Raw genomic sequence first — 15,720 nt, forward strand, 5'->3', positions numbered from 1 at the left:
CCATGTGGTGTGTTTTCTGCTTATAAAGATATGGTTTATTCATCTGCTTCTGTATAATTGAAGAGAGTATGTAGGAAAAAAAAAATGTTTGTTGTGTAATGCGCAGACAGCTTTCCTTCCAGAACTTTTGAAAGTGTTCATTTACATTAATCAGGAATATGACTGTGATCTGCAAGTTATGCCACTGTAAAGATGATGCTGGTGTTTGATGATACAAAACAAAAAGGAAATACATGTTTGCATTAATGATAACAAAACTGAAAGAAGAATATTTGCAATCTTATAATTAAAAAAAACCAACAACAACAACAAATAATAATCCTGAAAATACATAAAAAACAAGAATGCATTCCAATACTTTTTTATGACCATTTTACAATTAGTATAACCTTTATTACCATGAACTTTATAGAGATCTAGAACTTCTCACCTTTTACCAGTACAAATTCAATATGATGCAAAAAAAAAGCATCAACACAAATTTTCTATCTCTTATTGAAACTGCAGGGCAAAATTAATGTGTCAATTTAATAATTGCAAGACAAGGGATATGTTCTGCAGCACTTGTATTCCATTCATACATCATTACCTTTCCCTTTAATAGTCTGATGATGGTATGATGCAACCATCACCATTGTCCATGCCAAAGAGTGCGACTCCATCCAGCCTCAGTGTTAGTCCCGGTATGGACCCTCAGGCAAGCTCGCCTCCAAACATCGCTCCGGCTGGCTACGTCCCACCGTTCGCTACCATGGGCCTTCCTTTCTACCACTTCTTCATTCCCAGTAAGCATACGATATGTGACAATTGGCAGTTTGCCTTTGTATCTACATTGTAGTAATGTTGCTGCCTTTAGAAAGCATCGGCTTAGACAAAGATGTTCCAGCTTTGTGTGTTTTTGTGTGCCAAGAGTATGCATACTGTTGTAATGACTAATCGAGTTCATGTCAGTTTATTTTGATAGAACTGAACATTTTGATATCGCTGTCAATGATTGTGTGAGTATAATAAAGCAAAGATGCACTATAATCTTTTCAGCAGTAAATCTGTCTTTATCTGCAAAACTTAAACATGCCTCTCTAGGTTTGATTGTGTTCATTGTGTGATTGTTGTTGCGTGTCATCAATTCACTTTACCATAAAAAAACTTTTCTTGAGGGATCAATGATTGAAATGATTAAATATGACATAGTGTTCAGAAAAAAAAAAATAGAAAAGTGTCAGGAAAGTATGATGAAGACATCATCTCTGTTCTTTGTTCTGTTCAGTGAATGACTGGAATTTGACTGGACCAGTCAACTGGCATGCCCTGATCTCAAAGGACCCCAATGGAGCTGATCTGCCGATGACAGGTGAGATATTTATAGTGCTTTTGAAGTTGTATCTTCTTCTCTATCGTAGCTCATTCATAGATTCCTAAATTTGCACTGGTGTGATATTTAAGCTGTACCAGAGTCCTCGAGTTGAGAGCACTGCTAAGTTGTTTCAGGCAGAAAGCAAGCTGTTCTGCTAGGAATTAGTTCTTTTTCCTATTGTTTATTATCAGAGTTTGAATCAGATTAATCAGACAGTTTTGAAGAATCCTTGTTACATATTAATTTTTTCTTAGAGGAAAAGAAAATATGTACCAATATGTTTTCTCACTTTTTTGGATTCTTCTGTATTACAGCATTTAATGGCTAAATTGTTTTATGGGAATATTTGATGTTAACACTTGCATAAATGCAAAAGATATCACCAATGTTTAGTTCAGTGCTGTTTCAGTAATATTTATGTTTGTTTTCAATTTGTTACTTGAACAGATATTTGTACCCTGAGATTCTTCTACAATCTGGGTCTTGAGGTATGACACTTTTTTTAATTACTTTATTAAATTGTAATTTCAAAATTTCACATTAATGTTAGAAAAAAAGAAAATTTGACAAAGGCTATTACATGAGAATTTTTTATTAAAAGCTTTGTGTTAGTGACATTAAAAATCATAGGAAAACACAAGGCTATGGTATGCTTTAAAAGTGAATACCATAACCTTGTTTAATCAAACATAACTTTAGTTATGTTTGATTATCTTGAGTTTAATCAAACATAACTTAGTGGTATGATTTTGAAATCGTTGAGGTGTAATTTACTGAGTATTACATTCAGAGATTCATGTTATGTATTGACTGAAATTGTAGCTTCATTTCATTATACCTGACATACTTATACAAGAAAAAACAAACAAACCTTTTTTTGTCCCCGCCGAACGAGTTTCGAGCAGGGGACTATGAAAACGGGCTCCGTACGTGTGTGTGTCTGTGTGTCCGTCCGTCTGTCCGTCTGTCCGTCCGTCCGTCCGTCCGTCCGTGCGGTCCGTGTGTGATCAAAAATGTTCAATTTGCTACTCCTTCGCCATTTCTAACCCGATTTTGATTCTGTTTGCTTTATATGATAGCACTACGTGAGAGCTTTGAAACTTCTACACAGAATTTCAGTTGTGACCTTTGACCTTGACCTTTGACCTATATTGTACATTTTTGCTTCAAAATGCTTCTCCTTCGCCATTTCTAACCCGATTTTGATTCCATTTGCTTTATGTGATGGCACTAGGTGAGGGCTTCAAAACTTCTACACAGAATTTTGACCTTTGACTTCTTTCACCTTTGACCTTGATTTTTGACCTATATTGTACATTGGCTACAAAATGCTACTCCTTCGCCATTTCTTACCCGATTTTGATTCCATTTGCTTTATGTGATGGCACTAGGTGAGGGCTTCAAAACTTCTACACAGAATTTTGACCTTTGACTTCTTTGACCTTTGACCTTGATTTTTGACCTATATTGTACATTTTTGCTACAAAATGCTACTCCTTCGCCATTTCTAACCCGATTTCAATTCCGTTTGCTTTAAGTGATGGCACTAGGTGAGAGCTTCAAAACTTCTACACAGAATTTTGACATTTGACTTCTTTGACCTTGATTTTTGACCTGTATTGTACATTTTGCTACCAAATGCTACTCCTTCGCCATTTCTAACCCGATTTCGATTCCGTTTGCTTTATGTGATGGCACTAGGTGAGGGCTTCAAAACTTCTACACAGAATTTTGACATTTGACTTCTTTCACCTTTGACCTTGATTTTTGACCTATATTGTACATTGGCTACAAAATGCTACTCCTTCGCCATTTCTAACCCGATTTTGATTCCGTTTGCTTTATGTGATGGCACTAGGTGATGGCTTCAAAACTTCTACACAGAATTTTGACCTTTGACTTCTTTGACCTTTGACCTTGATCTTTTTACCTATATTGTACATTTTGCTACTAAATGCTACTTCCGGCAGGGACATATATTACGCACCGCGTAATTTCTACTTTTCCTTGTTTTTTTTGGCATTTTTAAAAAGGCTGTATGAAAAAAAAAAAAAAAAACCACAAAAAAACCATGCTCACACGCTCATGTATGGAGCAAGGCTCAAATTTTGTATCTTGATTGGCTGGCTTATGGGCGCACCATAAATGGTAGTTGTCTTTATAGAGAATATACTATAGTCAGTGGAGAAGGAGGTAGATGAGAAAAAAGCGAAGGCAAGGTTATTCCTTTGATGAAATTAGTGCCAAGCAGAAAAAAGATAATGGGGGGGGGGGGGGTAGAAGAGAATGAATGTTTCTTCCAGAAAATCCGAGAGAAAACTGAATAGAAAGATAGTGGGGCTTCTCAATCTCATAGTGGTTTTTAACCTGTGGTACCTTGAATGTCTAACAAGAACTTCTGTCAAATTTATGTGTGAGTTGCTTTCTTTATGTATATTTAAGATATGACTTGTCTTGCAACCAACTGGGACTTTATTGCTATTGTGTGCTCATGGCATGTCGTCTTGTCTCCAACTTTGCTACCAGTATCATCGAAGATTGTGCCTGCTGCAGCACATACAGCAGCACTGCTACCACTATCAGGCAGCGGCTGGGCCCATGCAGCACCACCACCAAATGCACCCGCAACAGCAACAGCAGCAACATCAGCAGCACCATCCCCAGCAGCACCCCGGGCTTGTTGGCGGCTACAGCCCAGGGATTCCCCAGCACAATGGCATGGGCATGCCTGCGCAGGCCATGATGAAGAGTCCCTATGATATGCCAGAAGGGGCAGTGGCCTTGCCCAGTCCAGCAGCCAACGGTCAAGAGGATAGTGATCCCAGTGATGGACAGATTGCCTACAATGGTCAGTTTCATTTCCATGCATGATATTGAGTTCATAAAGTAGGCTTCTAATTTTTTTTTTAACCTTTTGCAATTAGCAGGCATAGATGTTTCATAGTTTGTCTGAGTGGTAACATCCTTTATTCTCCCAGTGTCTGCGAAATTTCCAAAATAGCAAGATAGGAATCGAAGAATGTTACATCAAAGTGCCTGCTAATGAGCTTTGTTTGTTACGTCTTGATATCAATATCTGAAATCTAGTAGAACTCGGTGATGCAGGCACAACATCCATACAATCCAATAATCTCTCATATGATGACACTTGACCCGTTGAGGACGAGTCCCGAGTGTACTCGGGCAGGTGTCTATGGGAAATGTGTGTTGTAGCAAAATAAGTCCGTCCTCAACGGGTTAAAGATCACCTGAGCCACAGGCTGTTGTGAGCTATTAGTGCCATTTCACCTGTTGTCCATCATCTGTGAAACTTCTATCACACGTTCATATTCTGGAAAGCCCGTCTTCACATTGTATCCAAATCATTCTAAGTGGCTAGGGATATTTAAAGATTTTTCATATGGTAGGATTGGCACAGTGGAGGCCCAAGAGTAGGCCCTTAAGCATCCAAGCTGTGTCAATTCCAATCTCTTTCTAGATCCAAAAGTATAGTTCAGTCTTATTATATTAACTTGTAGAAGTAAAATATGTAAGTTTGTTCACGACAGTGACAGTGCTGACCTGACTGAGCTGGTGATAGGGTCGGGGATGACATGTTCGTGAAGGGCTTGAATTTAATTGACATTTTCCCTGCATATATTTATTGTCCCCGCCGAACGAGTTCGAGCAGGGGACTATGAAACGGGCTCCGTACGTGTGTGTGTCCGTGTGTCCGTCCGTGTGTCCGTGTGTGCGTCTGTGTGTGATCAAAATGTTCAATTTGCTACTTCTCTGTCATTTATGAGCCGATTTTGATTCTGTTTGCTTTATATGAGAGCACTACATGGGAGCTTTGAAACTTCTACACAGAATTTCAGTTGTGACCTTTGACCTTGACCTTTGACCTATATTGTACATTTTGCTACAAAATGCTACTCCTTCGCCATTTCTAACCCGATTTCGATTCCATTTGCTTTATGTGGTGGCACTAGTTGAGGGCTTCAAAACTTCTACACAGAATTTTGACCTTTGACTTCGTTGACCTTTGACCTTGATTTTTTGACCTGTATTGTACATTTTGCTATAAAATGCTACTCCTTCGCCATTTCTAACCCAATTTCGATTCTGTTGGCTTTATGTGATGGCACTAGGTGAGGGCTTCAAAACTTCTACACAGAATTTTGACCTTTGACTTCTTTGACCTTTGACCTTGATTTTTGACCTATATTGTACATTGCATGGCTACAAAATGCTACTCCTTCGCCATTTCTAACCCGATTTCGATTCCGTTTGCTTTATGTGATGGCACTAGGTGAGGGCTTCAAAACTTCTACACAGAATTTTGACCTTTGACTTTTTTGACCTTTGACCTTGATTTTTGACCTGTATTGTACATTTTGCTACAAAATGCTACTTCCGGCGGGGACATATATTACGCACGGCGTAATTTCTACTTTTCCTTGTGAAGGATTCAAGTTGTTCTCGACAGTGCATGATCAGAGTTAAAGGGATGCAGTCCTCACGAAATTTAAAAAAATATGTTGTTGTTGGTACCTCCAATGAACTACTTTCATCAAAAACAAACTTTCAAATCACCAAATAAGCTCGTACATTTCGGTTAAAAAATTGTGACTCTGCAAATGAGCAAGTCTTGGCGGAGAGTCATACGTAATCGATGCACAACTCTTTCCAGCGGTGTTCTGCTCGTCATCCCTAGTGATCTATAAATACATGTTTACTATTTATTTTCATATTAATTGTATATATAAATAAGCTTGAAATATTTTGTTTGAAATAATAAAACCACATATTGTCACATTTTACGAAAAAATCAGATATGATCATTTTGAACACTTAAATTGGTTTTCTGAGGCACGGCTGTCAACTTGAGAGTAGGGCATCAATGACGTTGCACCTTTTGGCAAGCTCTACACGATCGCTTGCAGGAATTATTTTTTAAAAATCGCGTACGGAGACAATTTTTGATGTCCACGCGTATAAATTGGTGAAAGGTTATATTTTTTACTCTTCTTAATTATCAGTACAGTGATAATCTCAGGACTGCTTCCCTTTAAGTAGGAATCAACCTTCAGTAGGATAGGTATGAAATGTTGTTCACAGGGTACACATGGTCCCCATGTGGACCTCGGGACAGAATTCTTGAGAGCTAGACATGGTAAATTTCAGACAACGTCTTCTCTCTGTCCACGAATAGTACATATACGTCATAGATTGTGGGGAAAAAAAATTAGGAATAATGGTTGCTCATGGGGTATATAAAGAGGCACTTAACTATTGTATCACTGCAGCAATGATGATGCTACTCTAGAAACTCACGTGACCATCAAGCCCCCTGGGACCCCTTTTTTCTGTGTGATTCAAAAGGTTGGAGCAGAGCAAATTTTTATAATTATATGGCAATCATGTCAAAGTGTCAAGATTTACTGTCATAAAGCTCGGTTATACCTGGATGTCACTCACAACCCCAGGTTCTGGATCTGGCCGAAACTCAGTCACACCTGGCTACATGTCTGCAGAGCCTGTCTCCCTGAATCCCGCCGGCATGCCACCTTCTACAAACCCCACCTACAGCTTGCCCATCCACGCGGGGCCTGCTGGTGATACATACGTGCCTATGACTTACCACCAAGGCATGCCTCATCCTGTCTCCTTTCCAGGTGAAGAACTTTTCTACCAGTCCAGAGTACTTCATTGATGACATTGGTAGAGCAACGCAGAGTACTGTATACGCCATATATTTCATAGCGAGTCTAAATTTTTGTGAAGCAGGACTCGGCGACGATTTAGCGAGTGCTTAAATTAGTGATCATGGAGTCCTGTACTGAACGGAGAAATGTATACGTGTATGTCACATTCATATTGGGATCAGAGTCAATATTTTCGTGTGTCTTTAATTTCGCGAATAGCACCTGACTCACGAAATTCACAAAAATGAAAACCTCGCAAAATATGTGGCGTATACAGTACATGAAAGTATAGTGTGATGTGATGTCATTTGGTTAAAGGTTTGGCAGTGTTCATTGAAGTTTGCCGTCATGTATAATGTAGTTTATAGCATCATACTGATACATTATCAAATTCATTAGCATTGTTTCATACGATGCTGTGTGTAGAGAACCAGAGATAATGTTTTTCTTGGCTGTGTTTGTCAGTTTACAAACGTGTTGGAGTGCTGTCTTCTCCAATTGGCACTGATGTCTAGAAACTGTCAATTAGAGATTACCTTATCCAGGGCTCCACACTAACTTTTATTTTTAGTGGCCCAAAGGCAAACATCCGACCTTTTATGGTGGCCCGATCAGGCCACCAAATTCTTTATTTCTGTAATTTTGGTGGCCCGACGTGCGTTTTTGGTGGCCCCGGGCCACCGGGCCACCGTTAGTGTCGAGCCCTGCCTAATCCCTCTAATCCCCTATTGTGTCATCGTGACCTTTCTGTTGGTCTGAGGCACATTACTACACCTGAGTAGGCTTCCTAACGTTATAACTACCAGTAGGTCAAGTTTGGATAGATTACTAAATGCTTATGAAAAAGCTCGGCAAGTTTAATGATTAAAGTGCTTGACACATGAAGAGTTAGCTTCTGAAAAAAGTAGGTGTAAACTTGTAATTGTCTGCTGCTTCTTTTCTTTTTTTAAAACTTCATTTTATAGTGTCGCCTGCTCCAAACCCAAATGTGTACATGTACCAACAACAGCTGGCTGGGTCACTGGGGTACCCAGGAGGCAAAGTCCAAGCCAGTGTGCCCCATTCTACCTACTCCGGTGCTCCAGTCGCTCATGCCCACATGACGTCACAGGCAGCATGTCAGCAACAGCAGCAGCAGCAGCAACATCATCAGCCACAAGGATATATGACACCATCAAACAGTGGGAGTGTGGTTGCAACACCATCAAGTGGTGTGCAATATGGCACACACAGCACCTCCATTGTCAGCAACAGTAGTTGCAGCAGCCAAGACAGTGGCGTTTTGAGCTCAAGCCCGACCCAGGTGCCATACACCAGTAGTGGTTAGTAGCTGGAAGGCTTACTTAAAACTTGACTGCTGTAGTTGTTTCAGATATTTCTTTCGGTGCTATGCAGTAGTGTTTACTCCATGTACCTGTGTGTGTTGAGCTTGCTCTGCAGTTTGTCCTTTGTGATGTGTCGAAGAGGTTAACAGTTTACGTGTTTTTGTGCTGCCAGTCTGTCTATCATCTAGTGCTTGTATACTAATGGTTTGTAGAATGTTGTATGTATGGAGCTTGTGTTTGTAGTCATGTGTAGGATTATAGAATGTTCAGTTGTGTAGCATAATTGTGAACCAGTTCCTTGTTACGTGATCGTATGCAAGTAAATGATGTTCCTGTGTAAATCTTTGGTTTTATGACAGGTAAAGTAAATAGAAAAAGAATTCATGTGATCACTTCTTGATGTTATGGTAGAATTACTGAATAGATGTGTCTACTTAATCAGCAGCAGGATTTGTGTGTTGCTGGTGATTCCAGCTTGCATGAACATTGTATTAATCACTATATTTGACCTACTTATGGTATTGAAAGATACCAAATTGCAGCTGAAAAAGGCAAAACATAAATGTTTTCTATGGCAACTACAGAAGGTATTACTCCTTTATAAAATGTGTTGGTAGATTGTATGTGTGTGAGTGTTGATAGCCCTAGTATACAAAGACAAGAGAGTTCTGTATTTACAATATGATTGTGGTCAGAAAATGGTCTCAAACCATTTTCATATAACAAGTGGTTTTCAGCAACTTATGTGCCTATTATTGTGTCTTCAGAGCCGACATATGTACCACTTTATAGAGTTGTGATCAATGTAATTTGATTTGAATTGGTGAATAGGAATGGTCTTAAGCACATTATTGTCCTCACAAACCTTCCTTGCTGTTCACAGCTTTGTATCAAGAGCTTGTGAAAAGTGAAATTCTCTTACTTGGACATGAGATTCAAGCAGATATGGTGTTAAACCCCAATCTATGGCATTAATGGTTTGGACAGGTGATATATTACTGAAGATTTAACTCGAAAATGAAATAAATTTCTGGTGCTAGTTGTTGATGTTTCTGATTTAGAATATTCAGTTGACAGATTGCAAAATAGCTGTGTGTGGGTGTATTGTCCTCACTGTATGTGTATATGCTTAATTTTTCTTCATCCAAGCACTGTCCCTTACCTTCAATGTTTCTTACGAGAAGTGTCAAATAAGTTAATTTTGATCTTTCAGCTTTTCAAGAATGCTGTATAGTATTGTTTGTTTTCTTGGTGCTTTTTTATGCCTCCGCCACGAAGTGTTGCCGGAGTCATTATGTTTTTTTATAATACTTTCATATGTGCTTGAGAGTGGCGAAGATGTAAATAGAAGGGATTGAGTGTACATTCAAGTTCAAAAAGTAAAAGTTCGAAATCTTCATATATCTCACTATATATTAATGTGTTGAGACAATCAAATTGAGGTTCAATATTTGCTTAGTATCAGTTATCTTGTTTTGTTACCCCGTAAGTATCACTCAGTGAACTTACCATAGTGCTAGGGATGGTTCAGATGTGAAACATAACTTCCTCTTGTGTTATGCCTCATAAGTTTGCCAGAAATATTGTTTGCAATACTCTTTTTACCCTTGCCATGTATCCTGTTGGATGAAAGAAACTTCCTATGGCTGTAAGATGAGTCTTGAGTTTGTTTGTTTGTTTTTTGTAGCTTGTTTTTGTATGGGTCAAGGAAGATGTTTTGCAAGGTAAACCAACTCTGTGAAGCTTGTTGTCTTTTGTAGAAAGGTAGCTAGTAAAGAAGAAATTTTCTTGGCGAATGAGGATTATTTAGAAACAAACAAAAACAGATTGCTACGGTAATACTATTTTCTCATCAAATACCCTCAAAACTGTGTGTCATATCTGCAGTGAATGTTAGCAAAGTATTTGAAGAGTTATCCAACTTTGCAGCAAAATGTTGTTTAAACCTGTACCAGCAGGGTTTACATGCCAGAACAATGTTTCATTCGTAGAACAGTCTCTCTTGATTTTCTTTCTTTTCTTTTTTTTTTTTTTGGGGGGGGGGGGATGGCAGTTATTCCATTGTTATTTGTGTCTGTAGCTGTACCTGGTGTTTGACACAACATTACTACAATTGAAGTTCTATTCTAGTGGTATATTACCATTACTCTCTCAGAAGAGGTTGGTTGTCTTATTTGTAACACGTAAGGACATCTAAATTTATGACAAATTAGATATATAGGTGTATCATAGAACTTTGTAGAAGTAGAAGTAAAGTGATTTGATATCTTACATATGCAGTTGTCTGTATCTGTAAGAATGATGTAAAGATTGTATGTATTGAGTACCCGGTATGTTGTGTTGGTAGGTAACTCGGCCAAACGTGCATAAAAGATACTGACTCGCTGTATATTTGCTTTACTAGCCCAAGTACTTTATCGCATGTGGTTAAATATTCAATGGTGTAAGTACTTGATGATTGACGGTGTATGAATTAGTTTAGGATTGAAATATATGTGTGTTTTGAAGTATTGTGAAGTGTGAATGTGGTGTTTGTGTGTAATATCTTGCATCTCTCTTTATGTAAAGCCATATGAATTGATCTCCATCGGAGGTGTGTATTTCAACTTGGTTTATCATAATATGTTGCCATGTATATAATCTTTGCAAGAAAAACATATTTCTCTGCATTTCTTGTGTTAACGGGAAGGGTTGAATGTGGGTGAATATTTTGCCAAATGTGCATAGCAGCTGTTTATGTTGACTCTGATGTTTGAAAGCTAAAAAGCTTCTCTTTACTATGGGTTGTTGTTTTTTTTTGTGTGTCATTTATGGTGCTTCATTTTGTGTGTGTGCAAAGTCAGCATGTGTAGAATGTACAAGGTCTGTGTGACATTTGCTAGATTTCGGTTCAGTGAAACCTTGGATCAGATGATGTAAAAAGTTGCTATGTGTCAGATAAGGTGGCAGCATTTTTCTTTTCTATTGACTTTCTGAACTCTTCCAAAAGCTGTAATATCTGAAGTCATTGTTTTGCTGTTTGCCAAACTACTATATTCTGATAAAGTACTGCTCTTTAAGTAGTATAGAAGAATCAGTCACATTTTGGTACTAAAAAGTAGGAGTGAGTGGTGGTGATATATATATATATATATATATTTTTTTTTTTTGGGGGGGGGGGGGGTTGGGGGAGATAGAGGATAAATGTGCCTTACACAAAAGATCCATGATTAACATCATTTCTATTATATGTTATTTGCTATTATTGCTCTTGTTTATTTTTCTTTGTATGGTCAACATGATAGAACAACACTGTATTGGAACTTTCTGAGTCGTGCCTGGTTTTGTGACCAGTAGATTTACTGCATGCAATTCATTAGTATTGAGCATTTTCCTCTTGAATTCAATCAGAAGAATATCCTGTATGCTTGTGTAATACTCTCATATTTAGAGGCTGAATGCTAGTGTCGTGATTTAAGCACATCCTCTACAAACGGTGGGTTGATTTATCGGCATTAAAGGGAGAGGAAGAGTGTGCCTGATAGGGCCTCATGTTGTTGGCATGTGTATTAAGAAGTATGATTGAAGGCGCATGGTGTGGATTCACAAAGGATTCTGTGGACATAGTTCAAAGTTATTTCAGTCTATGGGACCATCACATTTACTATTTTAGAGCTACTGTCAAAAGGAAACAACTGCTCTGTATTGATTTTGCTTATTTTCATCAGAAGTGGAATAGATGAAATTGATTAATCACAGCTTATTTATCAGAATGGGTGAATGACCTGTAATTTGCATGAGGAAAATGTTGCATTTTCTGTAGATTTAATTTCTGAATAGAATTCAACATGCCAGAGAAGTGTCTCTGAAATTCAGTTTCACAATTTCTTCCAGAAATATTGCAGAGAGGGGGAAGATATGAATTGCTGTAAGAGTGAACAGATGTTAAAGATTTAAAGGAAGAAAAAGAATGATAAAGATGTTTGTTGTGAGATTACATATAAAAGTATTTTTGATATCTCTGTGGCACTTTTGCCCAAAAATGAGTTTTTGGTTTTGTAATTCTTGTCATGGAAGAAGTCCTGGAGAGATCTATTCCAAAGAGGGGACTATACCCAGGTATATGATTTTAAGACCAAATGCCTTTTGTTAGAGAATGTCCTCCAAAAGTGTAAGAAAAAGGGGCAGATATGAGTTGCTGTGAAAGTGAAGCAAAGTTGTTTGAAAAGTTCAAACAAATATGAAAAAGATGTATTTGATATGATTATAGGAGTATTTTTGATATGTCTGATACAATTTTGCAAAAAAAGAAAGAAAGATATGAATGAGTTTAATGTTGTTGTTTATTTCTTGTCGTAGAAAGAGATTCTGGAAAGATCCATCTCAAAGAGGGGATGATATGCATAATTTTGAGACAAAGCACTCATAACAGAAAATAATATTTGAAAAAGTTTAAGTTTGAGAGAATTAAGAAAGTTGTCTTGATTTGACGTGAGGCTTCTTGCTTTGGTCTGCTTTCCCTAAATCTTCAGTTGCCCAGAAGAACACCACAAACGTACATGAGGTGCGTATATTGATATACTCCTCGCGTGGGTTAGTGTCGTTCTTCCAGGCACACAACGAAATGATACAACTTCTGCTTTCTAAGCATTGACATTGAACTTTTTTCCCTATGCCTTTAGATTAACAACAAAAAACAGTTTTATGTTGCTGTTTTTTTTTTAGTAGCATATCAACTAATAGTTTACTTTATCATATAGTATGACCCAAAGAAAAAAAAATGTATTAAGTCGAGCTTCCATTCAATTGTAGGATAAAGAATACTCATACTATTCTGAAATGTAGGACTCATATGTAATTAAGTCTACTAAGGCTTCATTGACATAGCCTCATTTATTTTGTATAGGAATTTATTTTACAACTATTGAGCTCCATGAAGTATTTGAGAATTAGATTTTCACATTTTGGACTATTTATAATTTTACCACCATTTTTAAGCGGCATGCATTTTTTAGAGTTTTGTTCAGACAAAACATTTTTAGATTCATATTTTATAGCCATATTTGTACAGGTTGTGCTGTTCATACAACTTTTGAGCAAGTTTAGAAAGAAGGAAATGTATTTCCAGATTGTGCCATGAGACAACTTGAGCAATAATTCTATGTATGTAACATCTTCTCAAATTGATGGAACTTCTTCCAAACCTCAGTTTTAGTCCATCACAGATTATTTTGAGATAGACCTCAGTTAAAAAAAAAAAAGGAAGAAGAAGATAAAATACACATCTGTCAAGCAAGAAATAATGCTTTCACTTTATCAATAGCTCAAAAGTAGTCACTGCATATATTTTTTAGTTGAGCAACTGTTTCACCCCATACTATCTGTTGTGGGGCTAGCCAATAGAATATTAGACAGAGTTTGAATAATGATGATTTTTGTTAGGCAAGATAAGAGTAGGATTAAGTGTCAATGCTCAGCCCGTATTATACATTACCTTTGTGTATGAACATGTTTTATAATATTGCTACATATATTAGTTTTTAATGATTTAAAGTCTTAGAGTGCATTGAGTGAAGAACACTTTCATCTGAGTTCATAAAATGTAATAGATCACTGCTGTGCAGTGAACATCTTCATTATGCACATGAAATGTACAGAGAATATTATAAAAAGTCATATACCAAAGAAAGTAAGTGACCTTTATTTGTACTTGGAAAAAAACAACAACAAAAAAGACGATACTTTGTGCATGAGAAAAGGTCAGATGAAAAAGGACTTCAGCCCAATATAGACCTTGTTCCTTATTGACAAAGAGAATAGTATTGAAAAATGCTCTTGGTTACTGAGTTCCAATAATCTTTTAATGAACGGTCTGTGTTCTGTCTATATCATGGCAGTTAGGTTTTATTTTGGTTTTCTAGATGAACAATTGCCTGGGAGTTAAGTTTTGTATGAAGGATTGGAGTCATGTGCCAACCATTTAATATGAATGACAATATTTGTGCAAGAGCGTTGTTTAGCAATTTAGTTTTGTACATATTTTTTAAAACCTTTTTGTATTTATATATATCTTATTTCAAAGCAATAGTAGTATTTCATTTCATAGTCATGACTGCAGGGTGTTTTCCATGCAAAAGTATCGACCTGTTTTGAAGTAAAATAATACCGTGTCTGTTGATTACATGAGTGTGTTGGATAATTCAATGAAGTATGGATTATGGATTTTTTTTTTTTAGATACTGTCATGTTTTTAAGGCGTAATTCCACACCATTTGAGTCAGATTTAATGAATAGAGTAAATCAGACAAAGAGAATGATGCAAGTGTCATGGAAACACATAATGAAAGAAAGTAATGGAATTGTAAGCTTTCTCATGCACCTGTGAAACAGTGGCATTAGTAGCAATCACACAGGAAAATAAATGCTATGATGTCATGTGTCCAATCTCATTTTGACCTTCACAACATACCATTACCAAATTTACTTTCTCTGAAATAAAAAGAAAAATGTTCTACCCTTGTATATATATATTTTTAAATGTATAAGTTGCAGTGTTCTAGCAATGAGGACTCTTAGGGGGGAGTTTTACAGATGTTGAATTATCAGCAGAAACATTTTTATTTTGTGCATGAACCAATAAGAGAGTTTTGAGTCGACAGCTATCTTCTTGGGTAATCGGCACATGTCGTTGCAATTTGATATGAAATTGATGAAATTATTTTAGGTCCAACTTCAAGAAACATCAATCATTCTCTTTATTTGATCTTACTCATTCATCAAAGTCAACTTTGACACGGATTTGAAATTGCATTGACCCCTGAGGATACATGAAAAGTGTATAAGATGTGACCGAGTCTGTCAATTACCGGTATGTTTGTCTTTCCTATAGGGATGTAAAATCTTTTCTCAGCTACAGATAATATTGCAGTGATTTAGGGTTTATTCAGGACTCTTTCCGTAAAAGCACTGCAAGTTTGCTATTAAGGAAGATTTCAATGCTAATTCAAGTTTGTCGTGTGTGAAAACCCTAAAAAGAAAGGTTAAAAAAAAAAGATAGTTAGAAAGTATGTCCCATAGTTAGACACCAGTGTGTCAGAGCTGGTTTGCTGTTGCTCTGGGATCCTAGGATTGGACGCTGCTGCCGGCATCCATGTGACATGGAGGCTAGGTCTGTTGGCAACTTGTATGTCAGTATATTGCAAGAGGGATGTGATATCCAAACAGGGTCTTTTCAATGTGCATTTTTGTTGTTGGCCTGATTTCCATCAAAGATTATTGTGATTTTTGACATTTCATAGGCGATAGTCGTATGTAAGTTTATAGACCGATTAATTTCATTCTTTCCAGTAGTTTATAGAGATTATATTTAGAATTG

At 37.1% G+C, this 15,720-nt stretch overlaps 1 protein-coding gene across 1 annotated transcript in view; it reads left to right on the forward strand.

The window, feature by feature from the left end:
- LOC139731310 (uncharacterized) overlaps nt 1-9,711 on the forward strand; it is a 34,330-nt gene extending 24,619 nt beyond the window's left edge. The window contains exons 18-23 of the mRNA XM_071642199.1: nt 605-785; nt 1,268-1,351; nt 1,802-1,842; nt 3,881-4,202; nt 6,823-7,011; nt 8,007-9,711. Of these exons, the coding sequence (XP_071498300.1) occupies nt 605-785; nt 1,268-1,351; nt 1,802-1,842; nt 3,881-4,202; nt 6,823-7,011; nt 8,007-8,368 (1,179 nt within the window). The 3' untranslated portion in view covers nt 8,369-9,711. The remainder of the gene's footprint in view (nt 1-604; nt 786-1,267; nt 1,352-1,801; nt 1,843-3,880; nt 4,203-6,822; nt 7,012-8,006) is intronic.
- Nucleotides 9,712-15,720: the final 6,009 nt, after the last annotated feature.

This window comes from Diadema antillarum, unplaced genomic scaffold (genome assembly GCF_040938485.1).
Source record: "Diadema antillarum isolate AM-2024a unplaced genomic scaffold, OU_Dant_1.0 seq00000368_RagTag, whole genome shotgun sequence".
Lineage (NCBI taxonomy): Eukaryota > Metazoa > Echinodermata > Echinoidea > Diadematoida > Diadematidae > Diadema > Diadema antillarum.